This window comes from Vipera berus (genome assembly GCF_964194415.1).
Source record: "Vipera berus genome assembly, chromosome: 7".
NCBI classification, from domain to species: Eukaryota; Metazoa; Chordata; class Lepidosauria; order Squamata; family Viperidae; genus Vipera; species Vipera berus.
This window is the reverse complement of record NC_138209.1, coordinates 66,101,745-66,126,372: the sequence shown is the minus strand read 5'-3', so window position 1 is coordinate 66,126,372 and position 24,628 is coordinate 66,101,745. Positions and strand designations below refer to the sequence as shown.

At 37.9% G+C, this 24,628-nt stretch overlaps 1 protein-coding gene across 1 annotated transcript in view; it reads right to left on the bottom strand.

The window, feature by feature from the left end:
* Nucleotides 1–8,700: 8,700 nt before the first annotated feature.
* Nucleotides 8,701–24,628, bottom strand: part of DCHS2 (dachsous cadherin-related 2) — a gene marked incomplete at both ends in the record, with an annotated part of 64,730 nt that continues 48,802 nt past the window's right edge. The window contains 7 exon segments of the mRNA XM_081332543.1: nt 8,701–9,146; nt 9,149–9,211; nt 9,214–9,396; nt 9,399–9,462; nt 15,621–15,718; nt 16,927–17,033; nt 24,439–24,490. Coding sequence (XP_081188669.1) covers nt 8,701–9,146; nt 9,149–9,211; nt 9,214–9,396; nt 9,399–9,462; nt 15,621–15,718; nt 16,927–17,033; nt 24,439–24,490 — 1,013 coding nt within the window.

Here is a 24,628-nt window from a genome sequence, read left to right as displayed (position 1 = left end):
GTTATAAATTGATTTGCATTTTAACGAGTGAAATCAGTATTTGACCTCTTTGCAAAACATGACTTAGTACTTGGTGGCAAAACCCCTGTTGGCAATCACAGAGGTCAGACATTTCTTGTAGTTGGCCACTAGGTTTGCAAACATCTCAGGAGGGATTTTGTCCCACTCCTCTTTGCAGATCCTCTCCAAGTCATTAAGGTTTCAAGGCTGACGTTTGGCAGCTTGAACTTTCAAGTCCCTCCTCAGATTTTCTATGGGTTTAAGGTTGGAAACTGGCTAGGCCACTCCAGGACCTTAATGTGCTTCTTCTTGAGCCACTCCTTTGTTGCCTTGGCCGTGTTTTGGGTCATTGCCATGCTGGAATACCCATCCACAACCCATTTTCAATGCCCTGGCTGAGGGAAAGAGGTTCTCACCCAAGAATTTACGGTACATGGCCCCGTCCATCATCCCTTTGATGCAGTGTAGTTGCTCTGTCCCCTTAGCAGAAAAACACCCCCAAAGCATAATGTTTTCCCCTCCATGTTTGATGGTGGGGACGGTGTTCTTGGGGTCATAGGCAGCATTCCTCCTCCTCCAAACACGGCTAGTTGAGTTGATGCCAAAGAGCTCGATTTCAGTCTCATCTGACCACAACACTTTCACCCAGTTCTCCTCTGAATCATTCAGATATTCATTGGCAAACTTCAGATGGGGCCTGTACATGTGCTTCTTGAGCAGGGGGACCTTGAAGGCACTGCAGTATTTCAGTCCTTCATGGTATAGTGTGTTACCAATTGTTTCCTTGGTGACTACAGTCCCAGCTGCTTTGAGATCCTTGACAAGATTCTCCTGTGTAGTTCTGGGCTGATTCCTCACTGTTCTCATGATCACTGAAACTCCACGAGGTGAGATCTCACATGGAGCCCCAGACCAAGGGAGACAGTTTTTTGTGTTTCTTCCATTTGCAATTAATTGCACCAACTGCTGTCACTTTCTCACCAAGCTGCTTGGTGATAGTCTTGTAGCCCATTCCAGCCTTGTGTAGGTCTACAGTTTTGTCCTCGACATCCTTGGACAGCTCTTCATTCTTGGCCATGGTGGACAGTTTGGAATCTGATTGATTGATTGCTTCTATGAATAGGTGTCTTTTATACAGGTAACAAGCTAACATTAGGAGCACTCCTTTAAGAGAGTGCTCCTAATCTCAGTTCATTACCTGTATAAAAGACACCAGGAAGCCAGAAATCTTGCTGATTAATAGGGAATCAAATACTTATTTCACTCATTCAAATGCAAAGAGTATTGGTATTGGTAATTCTGAACATTCATGTACAACCTTTATTATTTTTATTTATTAGATATTTCTATCCTGCTTTGAGAGAAAGCAAAGTCATCCAGCTGGCTTTCATGCCTCAGGTGGAACCTTTCAACCATGTGCCTTAATTACTATATCAAATTGAGTCTCATCATTTTATTATTTAGATTATTAAGATTGTTTATAATCTTATTATGACAATTGTGACAAAAATTCTAAACACCAAAAGATATTTTTTTCTATTTGCACAAAGTGTTATACTACTTTACAATGTAGAAAAAACATTGCTCAATTTTTTTGCACCATATATTACACAATATCCTCTGCTAGCTGTTGTTCACAATTCCTGGAATATATCTCCCCCAATATCTCCCTGGATCTAAACCAGCAGCAGCTTGGACGGAGTTAAGGAAAGTTGCAGATATAATTGTTAAGAGAGAAGAATTGGAAGATAAAAACAGCTGAATCATGAGCAACTTTTTACTTCTAGTACTCCAGATTAAATGTAATAATCCTTCTTTATCACTTTCACAACTCAAAAATGTTCCAGAAGGAATAAACAGATAAATCAAGTCCACTTAATATCATACTAGGTTGTAAGGCCATAAATGAGTCTTCAAGAGTTCATTAAAATAAACATATCTCTAAGTAGCATCTTGCAGATCAGGCCAATTGTTAACATTCCAACGAACAATCCACACTCAACATTAATGTTGGATATGGTACAGGGATCAATGAATTAACATTCATAGTTTTTAGAAATTGTTCCAACCAAAAAATACAACCTTTGAAGGAGCCTTAAATTGTTTAGTTTCCATATTCTCCAGTTAGATGCTGCTGAAATTTAGCAGCCTGAAATTACTAAGATCATTTCTTGCAAAGCCTCAACTCAACAGCAGCCTTCTCTTAATGGCAACCTGAATTTTACTTGGCTAATTTCTGGCTCTCGTCTATTGCTATCTGCATTCTTGGGATATGGCAGACCCTAATTAGTTCAAGGTCAGAAATGTTCACACCGGGATTAACAGGGGTCTGCATCTGATGTTTTCAGTGTGAGTACGGTAAATGGAATCTGGTTGATTGTACCAGCCAAGTTCATAAGTGTATGCAGTTAAACCATACACAAGGCATGAGGACTTGGATTCATTCATTTCAGAAAGACGTAATATTTGAATGAATTTGGTAACATTTGCAGCAAACACAGATCAGGAATTTAATAGACAAATTAAATCACATTTCATAAATTTATGGCCATTATAATACATGGGCTGTATGAAGGAGGAATTTTAAAACAAGGGATGTTTCAGCACAAACCAATGTATTTAAAATTTAGAAAGTTCCAAGAAAGTTGTTATGTAATGCATGAGCAACAATAATTTTCATAACTTATTATTTAATATATATCCTTCAGTAAGTCATGTGAGGTAATCATAGAAAGTTTCTTAACAAATAAAATATTTTGTTTAGAAACTTGAGGACGCTTACATAATATCTCTCCTATTTACACACACACACAAACACACACACACACACAATTGCTGAGGTAAATTGGGATGAGAATGAGGATGCACTGTCACCTAGTGAGCTCCAGTCACTCCAGATAAGCAAGAAAAATGGGTCTTCCTATTCCTAATCCAACAATTTATCACTATCCTACCATTTTAGGCCGATGTCCAGCTGTAATTTCCTGGCTCATTTAACCTTTTTTAAATTACAGTTTATAGTTCAGCTGAACTACTGTACTGTGTTTGACATGACTCTGCAAATAGATCTCAAGCTTAAATTAATACTAAATTTTGCTACCCAGAGGTTCTTGGAGCCCTATTTAAGTTGGGCTAAATAAATTGATATACTATTTGCACTCATATATAAATGTTGATTTTTGCTTGAGATTGGTTTTAACACTTATAATTGATGATACTAATACAATATGTTGGCAAGAGCATGAGAAAAGATCTTTTCAGTGATGGCACATTTCAGTGAAATTCCCTGCCTGTTGGATTTTACATAGATCCTGATTTTTTTTTACTCTGCCTTTATTCTTTCTGTTACTAGCTTTTTATTCAACTTGTGCTTCATTTCAATACAAAATGGTCATGGACATTCTAGGATCTCCCAGATGTCCAGTTTTAATCTGGAAATATTCCAACCAACCTAAGAATACTGAAATATTTTTGCCACAAATAAATTTTCCAAAACAATAAGTGATTTATGGTATTACAGAATCTGGCAAAAATCATGACTCAGGAGAGAAAAATATGTTTCACGCAACATCAGATCACAAAATATTGTGCATTCCTGCAATGACTTATTTAAGCTTGTACTTATGGGTTGGATTTTTTTTTTGTTTTTGCATTGATTGATTGATTTGAACTTTTGGATTTCTAATGTTTCTTTAATTTATTCCATGCTTTAGAAAACTGCAGATGTGAAAGCAAAAAAACCCTTCAAAATAAAAAAAAATAATTTTAAAAACAAATCCTAACATTCTTGTAGATTTGTCATAACATGTAACATGACTTTAAATAGTTATGAAGTAGACAGTTACACTATGTACTCAAACTTTTATTTAAAGTATATTTCCATATGTGCCTTTACATTAGTAATAAATTATTATACAAACAAACGTTGAGGGATGCAATTTAGGAAAGAAATACCCACATTATTGAATAAGCTTTCCAGAATAAGTAAGTTTTGCTCTAAGTACATAAGATTCATTTAAAGATTATAACTGTGTCATCAGCTAAAAAGGACAACTGAATGGCAGATTATAAGGCAACAGAAAAGGAAATGGGGGAGTTGGAAGCAAGATAAAGTCTGACATCTGTAAAGGCAAGGATGAAATTGCTGTAAGTAAGAAAAGGTTGCAATTTCCTAATTATGCATGAAGAAAATGTTTTCTGCATAGTCATATGGACAACATATCTGGAAAGTAAAACTTGCTTAAACTAAGTGTGAAGGTGTCTATATGGCAGTTACTTGTACTTGTACACAAGAATAAGAGACCCATATCTTGAAACTTCATTCACAGGCCAAGAAACCAATGGTGTTTCTGTCACCTTAATTTTTGTTCATTGTTATGTATGCAGGCACCTGCATACATAACATACCTAGCCAGGTAAGTGGACAGCCAATGGGGTTGGCCCTAGGTTTCCCGCCAAAACTGGGTTTCCCGCCAAAAACCGTTCAGGCCAACGCCCCCTGGTGGCTGTTGCTATGCAGGTGCCTGCATACATAACATTCATTCTCTCAATTATCATGAAAAATCAGGTTTGTTTTTTAATATTCTGATTATTATATTTAAATTTAGGGGCAAAAAAGCCTACGTCAAGTACTTAATTCTATCACCAGTGGTGGGATTCAGCCGGTTCACACCAGTTCGGCAGAACCGGTAGCTAATTTTTTCTTGCCCAGGCCCAGAATGGACTTCCGGAAGTGGCATCCACACAGATAACCGGTTGTTCACATATTTGAATCCCACCACTGCCTGTCACTATTGCATATTAACTATTTACAGTATTTTATAAAATATTATTTTACTCTCCCCATGCTTTGTCGATGATCTGAGTCCAAGTGGTCCACAATCTTCCATATCCTGCAAGAAATACAGGTAATCCTCAAGTTACGACAACTGAGCCCAAAATTTATGTTGCTAATTTGCTATATTTGTTAAGTGCTTTTGGTAATTATATATGGTAGCATTGTAAGAAACAAACAGGTGATGAATTAAGTCAATAAGGCAACTCTTGACAAATATAACCAAAATGCTTCAATGAGATTTTCTGTATCTAACATGTATTCACATAGAATCTTAGTAACAAATGTAAATTGTATGGTGGCATATATAAGCATTAATAGAAAACATTGAGAAGGAGACTGTGGTAGTATTATGTACTTACATGCATTTGAAAATTTAACTTTCCCAATATAATAAAAAATTAGCATATTAAAATGCATATGATAAAAATATATTTCATACATAAGTATCATCTAAACTGTAAAAATAAGAACAAGTAAAACTGGAATAGTGTAATGTGGTAAAAAAGAGAAGCAAAACCAGAATGTTGGAATAAGATATATTAATAATTAAAACAAAGTAGTAATACCTGATACTTTATCACCAATGAACTTTTTAAAATAAATTATAGAATGCTAGGATATTCCTTGTTCTAAAAAAGCATTAGTAGTGAACATATATAAGGCATATGAACAAATATTTTATATAAACCAATATAATCTCAGGTATTTAAGGTTCATATTTTAATTTTGTGGCTATACTTAGACTATATCTCTAAATGTTAGTTGCCAAATATCTGCCTCAAATCTAGAACATGTGTTCTACCTGAATAATTATTTATGCTTTTTCCAAAATATCATATCTCATCAATCATTTATTATTGAGAGCTGCTGTCAGAACTTTAAATGTTTTGTATGTATGTATATATGTGTTTCTGGATTGCTTAATGTGGCAAAATACTGCTGCAAAATACTTCCTCTCAAAGCTTTGGAAGATTCTAAATGTAATTACAGTTAAAAAGTAGAAAAAAATAAATTATATTTAAATAATATTATTTAATTTACTCATGTAGTTGCATTGCCATGACCTTACCTTTTTGGTTATGCTTTGTTTTATATGTATATGTATGCATTGTGTAACTACACAAACTCATGTTGTAAATAGAAAAGTAATGCAATTAATGAGCTGCCTTATTTCAGAATGTTTTCATATATTATATTATATTAATGTCAGTTTTTACAAGCTGAATCATCTCTCACATTTCTCATATCAAGCCAAAAGTCAAAGAAAATGAACCACCTGTGCAGCAGAATGCCATTGGGCAGGGGTATCAAACTGGTGACCCGCAGGCCGGATGCATCACACGCAGGCCACACCCACTCCAGCTCCGCAAAGGCAAAAAAGTCATGATACGTCACATGACACGATCGAGTTTGACACCCGTGCCATTGGGATCTGTGAAGCCAAGGACTGTAAGCAGGAGCCCATTCTGTAAGCAAGAACTGGGAAATCCTGGCTGCAGTCAAATGCTCTCTGCAGATTTCTTTAGGCTATTCTAAAGTTACAGTTGCAAAGGGTACCTGAATAGTTTAGTTTACTTTAGTTTTATTCAATTTTTATACCGCCCTTCTCCCGAAGGACTCAGGGCGGTGTACAGGGCAATAAATGTAAAAGCAAAATACAAAAGTTAAAAGACAATTAAATATTATGCCCGAATATAAACAATAATTAAAAGCCATATTAAAACCCCAACAACCCCAATAACCCCTGAATACCTCGTAGATGATCTCAGAAGAAATTGAATGGGGGGATACCGCTCAAAGCAAGGCAAAATAACCTCATTCTGAATACTCTTTCATGCATATATTTTCATTCTTCTTGCCTTTGCAGGAGCCACAGAATCACATAATCAAGATATTTTATGTGTTGGATTGTTCGGAATAATCAAACATTCAAAGTGAGTCCATAGAATCAGCGATATTTTGCACCACTATTATTCTGGATATGAACATTTCAAGGATTTTTTTTCCCATCAAACACCAATTCAAACGTATCATAATTTCACAGAGATTATGATGAAGGAGCAGAGACAATCTCTCTTAAAAAAGAAAAGAAAAAGCCCTGTAAAACTGGTAAAAAGAAGAGGTTTTTTTTCACAATAAACACACTAGCTCTATCATGTGAATATTTTATTTATTTTATTAGATTTATATACCGCCCTTTCCCGGAGGACTCAGGGCGGTTTACAGGGCATTTTAAAATCATACCAATACAAAATACAAGTTAAAAGAGAATTAAAAGATTAAATTATCCCTGAAAATAAAACCCCAGTTAAAATTCTCAGCCTGGGTCAGAGAGCTCAAAGAGCCAAGTCTTCAGGTCCCGGCGGAAAGAGCGTAGGTCAGGGGCAGTCCTCAGCTCCACGGGCAGCTGGTTCCAGAGGGCAAATATGCAAATAAGTGAACTGATAAAGAAGAATATTTGTAGCTCAGGGTTGACCTCAGGGGTCCTTGGTGCTCTCCGAGCTTGTTTCCTTGCAGACGTTTCATTACCCAAACTAGGTAATGTCATCAGTGCTATAAGGATTGATATTATACACTGTAGCACCATCTTCTCCCTAATCTGAAGTATGCTTGACTCATAATAATAATAATAATAATAATAATAATAATAATAATAATAATAATAATAATAATAATAATAATAATAAGTTGGAAGGGACCTTGGAGGTCATCTAGTCCAACCCCCTGCTAAGGCAGGAAACCATATACCATTTCAGACAAATGGCTGTCCAGTCTCTTCTTAAAAACCTCCAGTGTTGGAGCATTCACCACTTCTGGAGGCAGGTTGTTCCACTGGTTAATTGTTCTAACTGTCAGGAAGTTTCTCCTTAGTTCTAGGTTGCTTCTCTCCTTGACTAGTTTCCATCCGTTGCTTCTTGTCCTGCTTTCAGGTGCTTTGGAGAATAGCTTGGCTCCCTCTTCTTTGTGGCATCCCCTGAGATATTGGAACACTGCTATAATGTCACCCCTCACCCTTCTCTTCATTGTAATTTGATTAGGCATAAAATCAGTATCATCTGTGTTCAGCTAGCAACACCAGAGTAGCTGATAGATCTGTTTGACTCTAGTGCACCATGACTCCACTGAATCAACATGTCTTTAGCAATGTCCTTCCCTGAGTTTCAGAATGAACAAAAATCCCTTGCAGTGGCTTTCCCCCGGATAGGGATCTCAAACATAAGCAGGAGAAAAGAGGATTATAGACTATTCCAGGTAGTATCTGACGTTATAGTACGGTATATGTTGTGGAAAATTATTTATGGAAATAAGCTTGGCTAAGTAATTTTTAACTTATGAAAATAAAATATTTACAGGTATAGATATAGCACGCTGTGTTTGTATAGTGTATGGCCAGAATTCTAGCCTTACGTCTTTATGTTTTATATTTGAAACCAGTGATAAATTATCTGCATGGGTTCTTAAATTTCTTCCTCTGTTGAAAATTCACATGCTGACCAACTGGAACCCCATTCCCTTGGGATTAAGATATAAGGAGATTTGTAGATGTCTGCATAGTCAGCAGAAAAAGGGAAGGTGAAAAACATGGAGTTATAAGTGCTGAAAGAGATTTCAAATGATGGATAAAAGGTGAATGGGGATATTTTTTTCAATCTATCTGGCAATGAAAAATCTATCTGGCAATGAAGTTGGCAGTTGTGAGAGAACTGATTTTAAATCATGTTGAGATATAGAAGTAAGCAAAGGAGGAGGAAAAATATGCAAATTCTCCCATTTAGGACAATTATGCATTTTAATACTTTCATCCTCCAGTTCTGCAATGTCCCTAAACACAGAAGCAAGAGGCTTAAAGCTGGGCTCCCAGTTCAGCAAATAATTCCAGTTATAATTCTCTCCAAGGTCATGAATACAGGGTCAAATTCAACTAATCCCTCAACAGTAATTTGAACAGTGACAGTAGCTGTGGAATTGCTTCTATCTCTTGCCTGTGCAATGAAACAATACTTACTCTGATGTTCAAAGTCAAGCATCTGCTTGGAGAGGATATCTCCAGACAAAGAATCTATTATAAACAGGTTATGATCTCCAACAGTTCCATGACTAGACAAGGAAGATGACTGGATAGAGTAGGAAAGATAACCACAAGGACCAGTATCAAAATCTAGTGCAGAAATTGTGCAAACAGAGGAAACAGGAGGCATATTTTCTTGTATACCACAACTGAGGTTTGGAAAAACAAATACGGGGACATAATCATTAGCATCAAGGACACTAATAAAAACAACAGCAAAAGCCACATTTTTAGAACTGTTCCTTTGTCAGAAACTTGAACAGTCAAACTGAATTCCATAGCAACCTCATAATCTAGAGAAAGCTCAGATATACTGAGCCAGTTTTACTTTCTAGTTGGAAATGACCTTTATCATCTCCAGAGGCTACATTGTAAGTGATATCTGCATTAGTTCCAGTATCATAACCATATGCTGACACTGAAGTAATGTAATTACCAACTGGAAAATCTTCCTTGACATGACCATGATATTCCAAGCTTGTAAATACAGTGGATTGTCATTAACATCCAAAATAGTAATTAACACTTTAGCAGTGGAAGTTAGATGAGCAGCTCTCTGATCAATGCAAGAATTAACAACTGATAGGATGAACATAATAATAATAATAATAATAATAATAATAATAATAATAATAATAATAATAATAATAATAATCCTTTATTGTCAAAGTACAACATGTGTACATTGAGATTAGCTGAGCCTCCCCCCGTGCTCTCTCCCCCCAACACACAGTGACAACAAACCCTCCATCCTACCACACCATGTGAACGAACTACACCACACACCGGCCTCCCAAGTCAATTCTGCATAAGATTATGTCCCATTTAAAAGCCTAACAGCCTACGGATAAAAGCTATTTTTCAGCCTGTTGGTACGGCTGGCTATATTCCTATATCTCCTACTGGATGGTAGGAGAGTAAAGAGATACTGTCCAGGGTGTGAGTCATCCCTGAGAATCTTCCTCACTCTTCCAAGGCAACAAGACCTGGCGATGTCATCCAGTGGTGTCAGGGAACAGCCCAGAATGTCTTGTGCTGTGCTCACTACCCTCTGTAATACTTTCCTATCCGTGGCTGTCAGACCAGCATACCAAACCACAATACCATACGAGAGGACGCTCTCTATAGTAGACCGGTAAAAGAGGGTCATTAGCTGTTGTTCTACCCTGTTCTTCTGCAAGACCCTAAGAAAGTGAAGCCTCTGTTGGGCCTTTCTAGCCACCTGGGTTGTGTTAACTTTCCAGGTCAGATCTTCACAGAGGTAGACTCCCAGAAATTTAAAGGAGGAAACTCTCTCCACACAGTCCTCCCCGATGTAAAGTGAGGCAGGTTCCTCCTTTTTTCTCCGGAGGTCTAACACCATCTCTTTCATCTTGCCGATGTTTAGGTGCAAGTTGTTGTTACTACACCATATGGATAGTTTTTGTACCCACCCTATATGCTGTCTCATCCCCACCTGTAATAAGACCCACCACAGTTGTATCATCTGCGAACTTGATTATCGCAGTGGATGGGTCAGATGATACACAATCATAAGTGTATAAAGAGTACAGGTAGGGGCTAAGCACACAGCCCTGTGGCGTGCCGGTGCAAAGCTTCAGGGGTGTGGACAAAGCAGAGCCGACCCTCACTGTTTGTAACCGATCCCTAAGAAAGTCTTGAATCCAATCACAGATGGCGGGGGAGAATTTCAAGTCAGTCAGCTTCTCGATGAGAATGCTTGGCAAAATGGTGTTGAAAGCCAAGCTGTAGTCAACAAAAAGCATCCTGATGTAACTTCCAGGCTTCTCGAGATGACTTGCTACAGAGTGTAAAGCGGTAGCTATGGCATCGTCTGTCGACCTATTTCCCCTGTAGGCAAATTGATGTTTATCAAAGTCCAGTGGGAGGCATGTCCTAAGATGGTGGAGAACCAATCTTTCGAAGCATTTCATGACTACAGACGTTAATGCAATAGGTCTGTAGTCATTCAGGCACGCAACTGCAGTTTTCTTGGGGACTGGGACAATGGTAGCTGCTTTCAAGCACGATGGTACACATGCTGTTTGCAAGGAGATGTTAAAAATCCTTGTCAGGACCCCTGCTAATTGATCAGCACAATTCCTGACCACTATCCCCAGCACCCCATTTGGGCCTGCGGCTTTGCTGGGATTCACAGCCTTCAATACAGCTCTCACTTGGTGTTCACACAGGGTGAGTGGCTGAGAGTCAGAAGGCCGGCCAGCAAAGGCTACAGGGTCTGGTCTTTTAACCTCGTAGTGGGCGAAGAAGATATTCAGCTCCTCAGCCAATGAGGCATTGGTGTTTGTCATGCTCCTCATGCTGCCCTTATAGTTGGTTAAGTGCTGCAGTCCCTGCCATACTTATTTATTTATTTATTTATTTTATTTAATAATATTTCAATACCACCCTTCTCCCTGAGGACTCAGGGCGGTTCACAGGGCAAGAATAAAATACAAAATTACAAATATTAAAAGGAAATTAAATAATTGCCCGATTTTAAAACAATTGATATGTTACAATTATAAAACCCCAAAGATACAATATTAAGAATACAAGAATAAAAAACCCCACCAATCCCCCATCAGGCTAGGCCGGCTTGTACAAACAAAAACGTCTTCAGATCGCGACGAAAGGAGCAAAGATCGGGCGCCATCCGGTAACTGATTCCATAGTTCCGGAGCACCCACAGAGAAGGATCTCCCCCTGGGGGCCACCAATCGACATTCTCTGATCGGTGGCACCCTGAGGAGACCCTCTCTGTGGGAACGCACAGGGTGCAGGGAGATTGATGCCGGCAGCAGGTGTTCCCTGAGGTACTCCGGACCCCTGCCATGTAGGGCTTTAAATACCATTACTAGTACCTTGAATCTCATCCGGAAGACAACTGGCAACCAATGCAGCTCACGGAGCAGAGGTGTAACATGGGAGTATCGGGAGACTCCCAACACAACTCTCGCGGCTGCATTCTGTACCAGTTGGAGCCTCCGGGTGGTCTTCAAGGGCAGCCCCATGTAGAGAGCATTGCATTAATCCAGACGAGAGGTCACGAGCGCATGAGTGACCGTGCATAAATCATCCCGGCTTAGATAGGGCCGCAACTGGTGCACCCGGCGGACCTGGGCGAAAGCCCCCCTAGTCACAGCCACTATGTGGTCTTCCAAAGTAAGCTGTGAATCTAGGAGGACTCCGAAGTTGCGAGCCCTATCTACAGGGGGTAATAATTCACCCCACACTTGCCTTGGATCGTTGTTCGCTAAATGGTTCTCCACCTTTTGTTTGTATTGTTGTTTTGCCATCCTAATGCCTCTTCTGAGATTTGCCCTGGCCTCTCTGTATCTGTCCCTGTCCCCCGCCTTAAAGGCAGAATCCTGGGCTCTCAGGAGTGTTCGTATCTCTGCAGTCATCCAGGGTTTACAGTTCCCGTAAACTCTAATGCACTTATCCGTTGTTACACTATCAGTGCATGTTCTAATATAAGAGAGTACGGCATCTGTATATGAATTTAGATCTTGTTCTTCAAATATACTCCAGTCAGTGGTTTCAAAGCAGTCCTGCAACTGACTGAGAGCACCCACTGGCCAGGTTCTGACCCTTTTTGTGACTGCCTGAGTCCTTTTCCTGAGAGGAACATACTTTGGGCACAACAGGAGTGAAAGATGGTCAGATGTACCCAGGTGGGGAAGTGTTCTTCCCTCGGTGGAAACTTGCACATACTGTACAAACTTAGGGAGAACTGTCTTCAGACAAGCTTGATTGAAGTCCCCAGCCACGACAAGAGTGCCCTCTGGGTGAGTTTGCTGCTGCCTGGTGATGATGTCATACAACTTAGAAAGTGCCATGTTGACATTGGCATCAGGTGGAACATAAACAGCTATAATAATTACCACAGTAATTTCTCTAGGCAGATAGAAAGGCCTACATATAACAGTCATCAGTTCCACATCTGGGGAGCAATACGTGTATACCAATCTGCTGCTAACACACCATTCACAGTGTATGTACACACACAGTCCTCCTCCTTTACCCTTCCCAGAGCGTTTATCTCTCTCAGAGCGGTGAAAAACTCAGCTTATCAACTCCACAGCTTCATTCGGTATGTCTGAATGTAGCCAGGTCTCCGTGACAACGATCACACAGCATTCCTGGAGAGGCCTGCTTTCTGCTAACTGCAGCTGTAATTCGTCAATTTTATGGATGAGGGATCTGGCATTGCTCAGAAAAAGGCTCGGCGATGTTGGTCTAAAAGGCTGCCTTCGAAGTTGAGTCAGAATCCCAGCCCTGCAGCCATGTTTTTGCTTTCGCTCCTTTCTCTTTTGCTTACGTCATCTCCTCCCCAGCCCAAAGATAATCCATGGATATCCTGGAGGCCTCGCTATGCAGTTCGGTATGTTTTGTGACTGCTGAAAATCACTAGTAATTTCAGATTGCCTTGCAAGCCCGATGTTTAACAGCTCTATACGTGAGTAGGCTATTTTAGCCCCTTGCACTACACTGTGCACATTCATCCATACGCATATTAATCCAATCACCACACACCAGTACCGGGAGCTCAGAGCCGCTGCGTGTGAACGCACCGCCATCTTGGAACATAAAACATTTCTCTTGATGTAGGCAGGGATGTCAAACTGCCGGCCCATGGGCCGGATGCGTCATCCAGAAGCCACGCCCACCCCATTGCCGGCAATGGCAAAACTCTCCCGATACGTTGCACAACCTCACGTGACGTCATGAGTTTGAGATGTCTGATCTAGGGTGTTTCTCAAAACAAGATTACCCATCATTTGATCAGAATATTCTGGCCCAAATACAAGCTTTTTCACATAGAATTTATTATCATTATTGCCACCAATGAGGGAATACACAAAATTGGTGCCTTGACCATTTGTATCTTGTATCACTAACTGAGAATATGAACAAGCTGTCTCCAACTGAAGCATTTTCACTTATAGTAAAATTATATGTTGGTACTGTAAACAGAGGAATGTAGAGGATCCGGATGGCACAGGATCTCCGCTCCTTCCGGCGCGGGTTAAAGACCCACCTGTTTGAACAAGCTGGCCTGGCCTGATGGGGAGTTAATTTGGGTTTTAAATATTTGTATATTTTATTGTTTTATCTTGGGCATTAATTTAATTCTATTTTAACTTTTGTAGTTTTGTATTTTTATCATATGCCCTGTTCACCGCCCTGAGTCCCTCGGGAGAAGGGCGGTATAAAAATTTAATAAAAAAAAAAAAAAAAAAAAAAAAAAAAAAAAAAAAAAAAAAAAAAAAGTATTCATAGCCTGTATCTGCATTGTAATAGAAGTCATAGTAGTCAAAGGAGGATTTCCATGGTCATTGGCTTCTACAAGAAGATGAAACTCTGGGTTATTGAACTGATAGGTCAATGGCTTAGCAAGAAATAGTGAACCTAAAATAAAATAAAACATGCAGTATTTTGTGCAAAAACCTTTAGTACTAACACTATAGTTTCCTCTTTCTGTATTGCACAAAGATGAAAAACTCATCATTTAAAAAGTTTTTAAGTACTACAAAAAAGAAAGACATTTACTATATAAAAGGACAATTCCAGATAGCCCACGATTGCATGTACTAAATGGAGCTCATGTAAATTCAGGTATATGAAAAACATTTGAAGTTATTGTGAAAATCATTATAACATATTAATTAACTCTAATTTCTTATATTTAAAGAAATTCTGGTACTCTTAAAAAGTATTAAATTAGTGAAATTTTCTAAGTCACAGAAAAATAATAGCATTCAAATTAGATGAATAGATCTAGATGGGCCAACCCAAAATGTAAAATACACACTATATGCTATTATCAACCTCCTGGACTCTTTATTCTAGTACCTTCCAATCTACATAAAGTCATGAATAATATATTTAAGGTATGCATGAGAAAGGTATGCATGAGAAAAATGGCTATTGAGCATTCTCAGCAAATAGAATCTTGAACAGAATTTTTTCCAATTTGTGTTGTTCATTTATGCATGCTCGTCATTTTGTGGATCAATAAAAAATATATCAGAGGCAGAAATCATTCTGTAGAATATCTTTCTGTTGTGCTCCAAATCTTTGTTTGTGGCATACACAGTCAAGGGAGAGTCATCTATATGCCTATATTCAGGTATAATCACCTGAAAGAAAGGTGGAGCAGTGGGCTAATGCCTCCTTAAGTAACACCAGCTGCCTGCAATTAGTGCAGGTTCGCATCCTACCAGGCTCAAGGTTGACTCAGCCTTCCATCCTTCCGAGGTAGTTAAAATGAGGACCCAGATTGTTGGGGGCAATTAAGCTGACTTTCTAATAATGCCACTTGGGGTGTGTGTGAAAGCCCTAATAAACAGGCATATACATAGAATGAAGGCTACTGCTAAGCTTGTAAGCCGCCCTGAGTCTTCGGAGAAGGGCGGGATATAAGTGGAATTAAAATAAAAATAAATAAATAAATAAATAAAATAAAGCATTTCAAATATGGACCATTAATTGGTTTTAAAAAGTAGATTACTGAGCCCAACATTTCTTTTTCTTCTCTGATAGGCATCCTGAATAAATACTGGAAGATTATCATTGACAACAGATATAAGAATTTGAAGTCGTTCTATGGTTTGATGCATAAAATCAGAAACATTGATAAAAAGTTCTAGATGAGCATTTATTTCAAAATCTAAGCAGTGTAATTGCTCCCTTCAATTGGTCAATTACAAATTTATTTTCATGATTATAACCTTCAGCAAAACTGTAGTGAAGAGGTGGGCCCAAGTCTGCATCATCTGCAGCTACTTGTATTACTAGGAATTCATCTGGTGTATGTACAACGATCATGCTTAAAAATGAGACATTATTATAGTGGTTCCTGCATGGTTTGAATAATGTAAGCCAACCATTAATTCTATTATTTAGGAACAAACTGAAGTGTTCTATCATAAATTATCATAATTATATAGATGTTACATAAATTTTAAACTTAATTCTAAAATGAGTAATGATAATATTACATTTCAGTCTGTACATTTTGCAACAACCATTATACAAATGTATGGTTATCCTTAAATATCTGGGCATGGGGTTGGAAATATAAAGTGCTACCTGTATGTTGCACTTGGCAGCTTCATGGCTAGGGCAATATAGTTTCCTTAAACAACCTTCTTCTGAGGTGTTTCCTAATCAAATCTTATTTCACTTAACTTGTGAAGATCACTAAGATCAATATGTGCCACATACTGCTTCATAAACCTTTGTTATTCCCATGAACAATTATTTCAAGATAGGAATCTTAACTTTTACACCTAACTATTTTTAATTTTTACAATACTAATCACAGAATATTACAGTTTAATAATAATAATAATCACAATCATAATCTCCTTGATCTTGACAAAGACTCATTTAATTCAATATTTTGTGTCACACTAAAGCGAACTGGATAGCACCTGAGAAGTCATAGAACTGGAGTATAAAGTAAAAATTACTCTTGATTTCCAACTATCAGTGCCCATGATGCAAGAGAAGTAAAGAGCCATTTACGTCTCTCTCCAATCTGGTCTGCTTTTAAAACCTGCCAATTAGCTACCATTATTATTATTTGGGTTAGATTTCAATTTTCCTCCAGTAGCTCAAGACAACATACTTTGTTACTTCTGTCAAGATTAAGAGTACTCTAAAATTCTAAGTTGGTAGTCTTGGCTTTACAATAGGGTATTTTCCCCCAAACGTAAAACAGAAATTAGAAGTAAATGTCAGGAATAATAAATAATAATCAATTCTTGATTTCCTGATTAGTGGATTAATTTAAACCAACATGTCCTATGAGGGTTTAAAGAAATAGACTGCATTATTTTTTGTGTTTATTTTAAATAGTTCAAAAATAGAATACTCATAAATATGAGAAATATCTCACATAATATTTTGCTGGAGTGATACTTGCTATTTGAGCAAAAATATAAATTGAAAGAAAAACTATTCCAATGTTTAAAGTTTAATCCAAGCATAAAATGAGAATCGCTCTTACTTTCAGAGATTTTGATAACATCTAATGGCTGCAGAGCTGGTGCATTATCATTGATATCCACAACTTTTATTTCTATTGTGCAAATAGCAGACAGCCTGGGAATTCCTCTGTCAACAGTTTATACAATTGACCTATTAGGGAATCAGTAATCCAGGGATTATTGGCTGCCAGAAGCACTACACAGATTAATTAATATCCTAATTATTACTGTCTAAAAATTGTCACATTTTTCCAATGAAAATGTTAGCGTAATAAAATCATTTGTGAAAGATAAACTTGTATTTGTCTACCTTTTAAAAAAAAGAATATAAGCAACTGAATAGATTGTCTTAATTTATAAAATGCCACACTATGTTAACAATTGATTAGCAGAACAGTAGCATTCATAATTGCTTTATAATTCTTTTTTAAGGAAACCTCAATCCAGATTGTACAGGAATTTAAGACAGCAAACCTCCTGCATATGTTCATATGTTCATTTCATGTGAACATATATGGCCACATATATGTTAGTATAAATTACACTGAAGAATCCCTCTGGTTTCAGTAGGAGCTCATTCCAGACTGTAAAGTACACAAATTCACCTGACATGACATCCAATTGCACTAAGTAATGTCTTACACACCCACCCACACCCACCCACACACCAAAGATCCATATATATATATATATATATATATATATATATATATATATATGTTTTCGTAGATTCTCGCGGGTGTCTGTATGTGTAGATCTAGAGTCTCGGGTTTCTTCCCGCGTTCCTTTCATCTTCAGAAAGTTGTGGCGACGTTTCGATGGGATTCCGTCGAAACGTCGCCACAACTTTCTGAAGATGAAAGGAACGCGGGAAGAAACCCGAGACTCTAGATCTACATATATATATATATATATATATATATATATATATATATATATATATATGTGTGTGTGTGTGTGTGTGTGTGTGTGTGTGTGTGTGTGTGTGTGTGTGTGTGTGTAAATTATTCAAATTGCTAATAAAGAATTTTTTAGGGAGCAATTTGAATAATTTACACAAATAATGAGCTGTCATAAGTTGTGACTATATCCTGTGGATAGCCTTGAGTTAGGCCAAAAGAAAGAGTTAATTAGCAAGGCATATTCAAATGACTTGACAAATATTTAACATATATATATATATATACAGTCATGGCCGAAATTGTTGGCACCCCAGAAATTTTTCCAGAAAATCAAGTATTTCTCACAGAAAAGTATTGCAGGAACACATGTTTTGCTATACACAGGTTTATTCCCTTTGTGTGTATTGGAACACAACAAAAAAGGGAGGAAAAAAAGCAAATTGGACATAATGTCAAACAAAACTCCAAAAATGGGCCGGACAAAATTATTGGTACCCTTAACTTAATATTTGGTTGCACACCCTTTGGAAAAAATAACTAAAATCAGTTGCTTCCTATAACCATCAATAAGCTTCTTACACCTCTCACCCGGAATTTTGGACCACTCTTCCTTTGCAAACTGCTCCAGGTCTCTCTTATTGGAAGGGCACCTTTTCCCAACAGCAATTTTAAGATCTCTCCACAGGTGTTCAATGGGATTCAGATCTGGACTCATTGCTGGCCACTTCAGAACTCTCCAGCGCTTTCTCGCCATCCATTTCTGGGTGCTTTTTGACGTATGTTTGGGGTCATTGTCCTGCTGGAAGACCCAAGATCTCAGACGCAAACCCAGCTTTCTGGCACTGGGCTCTACAGTGCGACTCAAAATCCTTTGGTAATCCTCAGATTTCATGATGCCTTGCACACATTCAAGGCACCCAGTGCCAGAGGCAGCAAAACAACCCCAAAACATCATTGAACCTCCACCATATTTCACTGTAGGTACTGTGTTCTTTTCTTTGTACACCTCATTTCATTTTCGGTAAACAGTAGAATGATGTGCTTTACCAAAAAGCTCTATCTTGGTCTCATCTGTCCACAAGACATTTTCCCAGAAGGATTTTGGCTTACTCGAGTACATTTTGGCAAACTGTAATCTTGCTTTTTTATGTCTCTGTGTCAGCAGTGGGGTCCTCCTGGGTCTCCTGCCATAGCGTTTCATTTCATTTAAATGTTGACGGATAGTTCACGCTGACACTGATGCTCCCTGAGCCTGCCGGACAGCTTGCATTCCTTTGGAACTTGTTTGGGGCCGCTTATCCACCATCCGGACTATCCTGCGTTGCAAACTTTCATCAATTTTTCTCTTCCGTCCACGACCAGGGAGATTCGCTGGTTGCAAACTTCTTGATAATGTTGTGCACTGTGGACAAAGGCAAATCTAGATCTCTGGAGATGGACTTGTAACCTTGAGATTGGTGATATTTGTCCACAGTTTTGGTTCTCAAGTCCTCAGACAGTTCTCTTCTCCTCTTTCTGTTGTCCATGCTTAGTGTGCCACACACAGACACACAATGCAAAGACTAAGTGAACTTCTCTCCTTTTTATCTGCTTTCAGGTGTGATTTTTATATTGCCCACACCTGTTACTTGCCCCAGGTGAGTTTCAAGGAACATTACATGCTTGAAACAATCTTGCTTACCCACAATTTTGAAAGGGTGCCAATAATTTTGTCCAGCCCATTTTTGGAGTTTTGTTTGACATTATGTCCAATTTGCTTTTTTTCCTCCCTTTTTTGTTGTTTTCCAATACACACAAAGGGAATAAACCTGTGTATAGCAAAACATGTGTTCCTGCAATATATATATATTGAGTTTAGTGGGATTTCAACTCCTTTATAATCCTTATAAAGATTAAATATGCAAACATTGAGATGAATCAAGTCTAAATTAATTCCCAGTAAAATCAATGGCATTTTAATGAAAATATAGTTTAGTTGAATCATTTGTTTCTTTGGTACTGAAATAGTCAATTTAGTTTTGATTCACCTCATTGACTTCCTAAGCAATAAAACATTACACAAACGTGATAAAACTTGCTTAACTGTACTACTTCATATAAATTACTTCTAAATTAAAGCAATATATTGTTCAAAAGAGCAAATAACTTTAATTGGTAACATTTGCACAGCCCTTTTTATATTATTACATAAAAGCTAGAACAAAAGAGCAGGACTAAGCACAGACACAAAGACTTTATGGAGTTAATATGCTTTATATACTGTAAATAGTCTTAAATTGATACAGCAGTTTTATCCCTTCAAATGTATTACTATATTGTAAATGTTTGGAGTATAGCAGAATAAACATTGTCAAATATATATGGATAATTTATATTTTCTTTCATCTCTGATACAATAACTTCCTTTCAAAAAGTGACAAACATTTGTTTTCCTTTATTCATATGTCAGGAATAACACAAACAATTACAATTTGATCTTAGGATTCTATTGCCATTCATCTACCACACTGAGTTTTTGTGGTTTAAAAATGATCAGCATGGTCAGAATATATTACTTAATTTACAAACTTACAAATTACAAAGTTTGTAAATTACAAATTTAAATTTCTAAACAGCCATAATTTCATATTGTGTCTAGAATATATAAAAATACGATACATGCAGAAATACATATTAAACTAACCATTTTCTTAAATTTGAATGTTTTAAAAAAACTGATAAAATATGAAGTAGCCAAGGACCACTCGGGACGACAGGCTACTAACAACAGGTTTATTTAAGAGCAAGGCAAACATAGAATAACTTGTCCGGCTTTTATAGCCGGCAGCTGGTAGCGAGGACCAATCAGCGGTGTTTAATTTGGCGCCGCGTCAGGCAGGGACCAATCCGCGTCGTCTTCTGTTGACAGCTCCGGCTTCCGCGTGGCTTGGTGTTTTGACAGCCGCGAGCTGTCAGTGGTCGCGCCTGCGCTGTGCGGTGGACGCTTTGACAGCTCAGGCTTCCTCGTAGTCCGGAGTTTGACAGCCGCGAGCTGTCAGTGGTGGCGCCTGCGCTGTGCGGGGAACTTTGACAGCTGTCAAAGTTCCCGCGTGTTTTCCTGTCAGGAGGCTTTTAGTTTAACACTTTATACACTGCCGTATTATTTGAACTGTTAACATATATACATATCTATTTAAGGATTGTTTACATATATAACACAAAATACATAACTAAGTAAGGCATTTAGATAAAAAAGTTCCCACTCAAATTCTTATTATAAAGACTTAATGTTTCCAGCATTTAGATTCAACAACAGATCACTGTAGTTTCAGAAAAGTGAGAACTATGACTTGTGTTTCAAAACAATATTTCAGTCTTAAGGCTGGCTACAGTTTGTTCAAGGCGAATGCATTTTAAAAGGAACAATTGTAGAGCACATGAAATAATTGTGCGTTCAATAATATGTTTAGAAAAGAGCTTGGGAAATTATTCTCAGACACACTGAATAAGATACATCAGAAATAAAAAAAACCTCTGCACAAATATGTTTTAGACCAGCACTAGGCAACCAGAAACAGCCTCATTTGTACCTCCAGGATCTTGAAACAGTGCCACTCAATTTGATGGTAAAATGACTATATTTCACGTGATGCAATGTTTACATTTACTTTGTTTTGAAATAATAATAATACAGACTTTTTTGCATTTCTTATCAACAGTTATTAAGTCTGATTGATAAGAAAGACAAATGTCTGGATCATGGATGTGGCAGTAACTGGAGCTGTTGTTATTAAACAGTATCTCCCTATCCCAGGTCCTTAGGAAAGACTCTGTATATTGACAAAAATGTCAATTCCAGTCTAAACATCTGACTGATTTTCTGACCAACCCTAATAATAAATGTGAGAATGGGAGCTCAATGTCTTTGAGAGCCAAAGACCATGAAAACAGACCCAAAGTGTCCTCCAAAATGTCAGTTGGAATTGTTGGGACTGGGCTTTTTTATTTTGAGGATAAATAGGAGCATTTTGTCCCTGACAAGTCTCAGATTTCCACTGTCCTCATTCGGTACATACATACCCTCCCAAAGGAGGCTGATAAATACACCTTCATCTGTTTCTATGATGTCACTATATCATGATGGGGCCTACTGTATTTCTCCAGATCAGGAAGTTGAATTGCACCCACATTCCTCAAATGTTGCCCACCTATTTTTGATGAACCCTCAAAACTGCTGATGAAGAGAGATAGTGGAGTTCCGCATATGGAGAAGCTTCATCAGCGCCTTTTGAAGTGCCAAATGCCACATACAGTGGGTTATGTTCGTTAAAAGTGCAATTCCCAATTAAGTCTTTGGGTTATAAAAAGCATTTTCCTTCCAGTTTTGTTAGATCTGGATACAGAATGAGGCATCCAGAATTTCCTGGAATGTTCCATTTTCAGAGACATGCTTTATAAATATCTACTTTAAAAGATCCAGTTTTTCACTTTATTTTAGCTAAAACAAGCTACAGAAGAAATACTTTAAACACCCCATTGGGCAATTTATTTTAAAAGGCTTCATTCTGGATATTTCTTGTGATCCCACTATACAGATGAAACTCGAAAAATTAGAATATCGTGCAAAAGTTCATTTATTTCAGTAATGCAACTTTAAAAGGGAAACTAATATATGAGATAGACTCATTACATGCAAAGCAAGATAGTTCAAGCCATGATTTGTCATAATTGTGATGAATTCAGGAGGTTACAATGCTAAAACCCAGGATATCACAACACAGCAAACCACCCAGGATATTTCAACACAGAACTCAGGAAATCACTACAATAGAGCTCAGGATGTCATCACACAGCCCATTACCCAGGTTGTTACAACACAAAGGACTAACAAGCACACAGCCAGCACCTCAGCATCACAAGATGTTACAAAACAGCCAACTAATCCCCTAACAATAACCCCATCAACCAATCATGATGTAACATCACAGCCAACCAATCCGCTTACAGCAACAAAGCCAGCACCCCACACATCCCCACCAGTATTTATAGAGAGACAGCAGCTCCGATCACGCTTCGCTCGCACAAGCACAAAACTGAAGACACCAGCCTGAAGATGACGAGTGGGACCTCGTCGAAACATCACCAAGACTGCTCAAAAAAATAAAGGGAACACTTAAACAACACAATGTACTGTATTTAATAGTAGGATGTCTTATCTTGTGTCCCCTTTATTTTATATATATATAAAAGTCTCCCAATACTCCCATGTTACACCTCTGCTCCGCGAGCTGCATTGGCTTCCAGTTGCCCTCTGGGTGAGATTCAAGGTGCTGGTGATGACCTATAAAGCCCTACTTGGCATGGGCCCGGATTACCTACGGCAACACCTGCTGCCGGCGTCAACCTCCCTCCGTCCAGTGCACTCCCACAGAGAGGGACTCCTCAGGTTGCCTCCGATCAGAGAATGTCGACTGGTGGCCCCCAGGGGGAGGGCGTTCTCTGTGGGCACGCCAGACCTGTGGAACCACTTACCGGTTGAGCTCCGGATGGCCCCCGACCTTCACTCCTTCCGACGGGATCTAAAAACCTATTTATTTGAACAAGCCAGCCTGGTCTGATGGGTTCGGGGTTTGGGTTTTAACATGGCTTTTAACTATTGTATTATATCGAGCATAATTATTTAATGTTTTTTAACTTTTGTACTCTGTATTTTGATATTTATTGCCCTGTACACCGTCCTGAGTCCTTCGGGAGAAGGGAAAAAATGGGGAAGGTGATTTCATCCTATACCACAAGGAAAGTGTTCCATATGGACCATTTGATTTAAACTGAAAGAAGCAGAACTATAGAGGCTTTATTGCCTTTAGAGATCACTAATGGCTAACACAAGTTTGTTTAGCCAGCTGCAATTTCAAGAAAATTCATGTGCTCACTAAGCTAAGGCTTCTGTGGTCATCTTAGCTACTTGCCCCAAGAATATCCTTACATGGGGGCATTTTGTCATGACAGGCTAGATGCTGCAGCAGCAATACCAGCATGCACTATTTCCTAATCAGCAAGTATCCTAGTCAACAATTATTCAGTTATGTTCCTATTGGGCATATCCCAGTTTCCTAGTACCATAGCCTATTCAAAAGTTTATTGCACAGCATGATGATAGAAGTAAATCATGCCTCAAAATAATTTAAGCCAATCATCCCCGCGGAAATGAATCTTTGGGTGGATATAAAACATATCCTGATTATTCTGCCAGCAAAAAGTCAGGCAGTACATAAACTATTTTACTTTGTTTTGTTTTGTTTTTATTCTATTCTATTAGCAGTGGAGTTGTTGAAAACATCTTTTATAAATGTTCCCAAATGTGAACTTGATTTAGATTAAACAAGACAGTCATGTTAATAAAATAATTGATTATTAAAAACATACTTGAGGTTAACTAAGCAGTAGATCTCTTTTTCCACAGCCAGGAGGAAATTATGTTTTCAGCAGTCAGCTGGTATTCATTTACTATATAACAACTTTTCTCATAAACTGTAGCCTGTTTCATCTTAAAATCTTTAAAACATAGTTTTATGTTTCAGGTCATTTTGTTTTTCATTTCAGCATTTATGGATAAGTTAAAATACAAAATATACTTTTAATACAAAATACAATTCAATTCTCACAAATATAGAAAAGGTTTGCATTCCTTTTTCTGATCTACCTGTGTAAAATATGGGTGTTAAATACTAAATCTGATGGAAAAATCCATCTTTACTTTGTTTAATTTGGCAAATAAAATTGGTATGAAATTCACAATTGCTTTAACCGTTATTGGAATAAATATTTTTAAACGTATTAT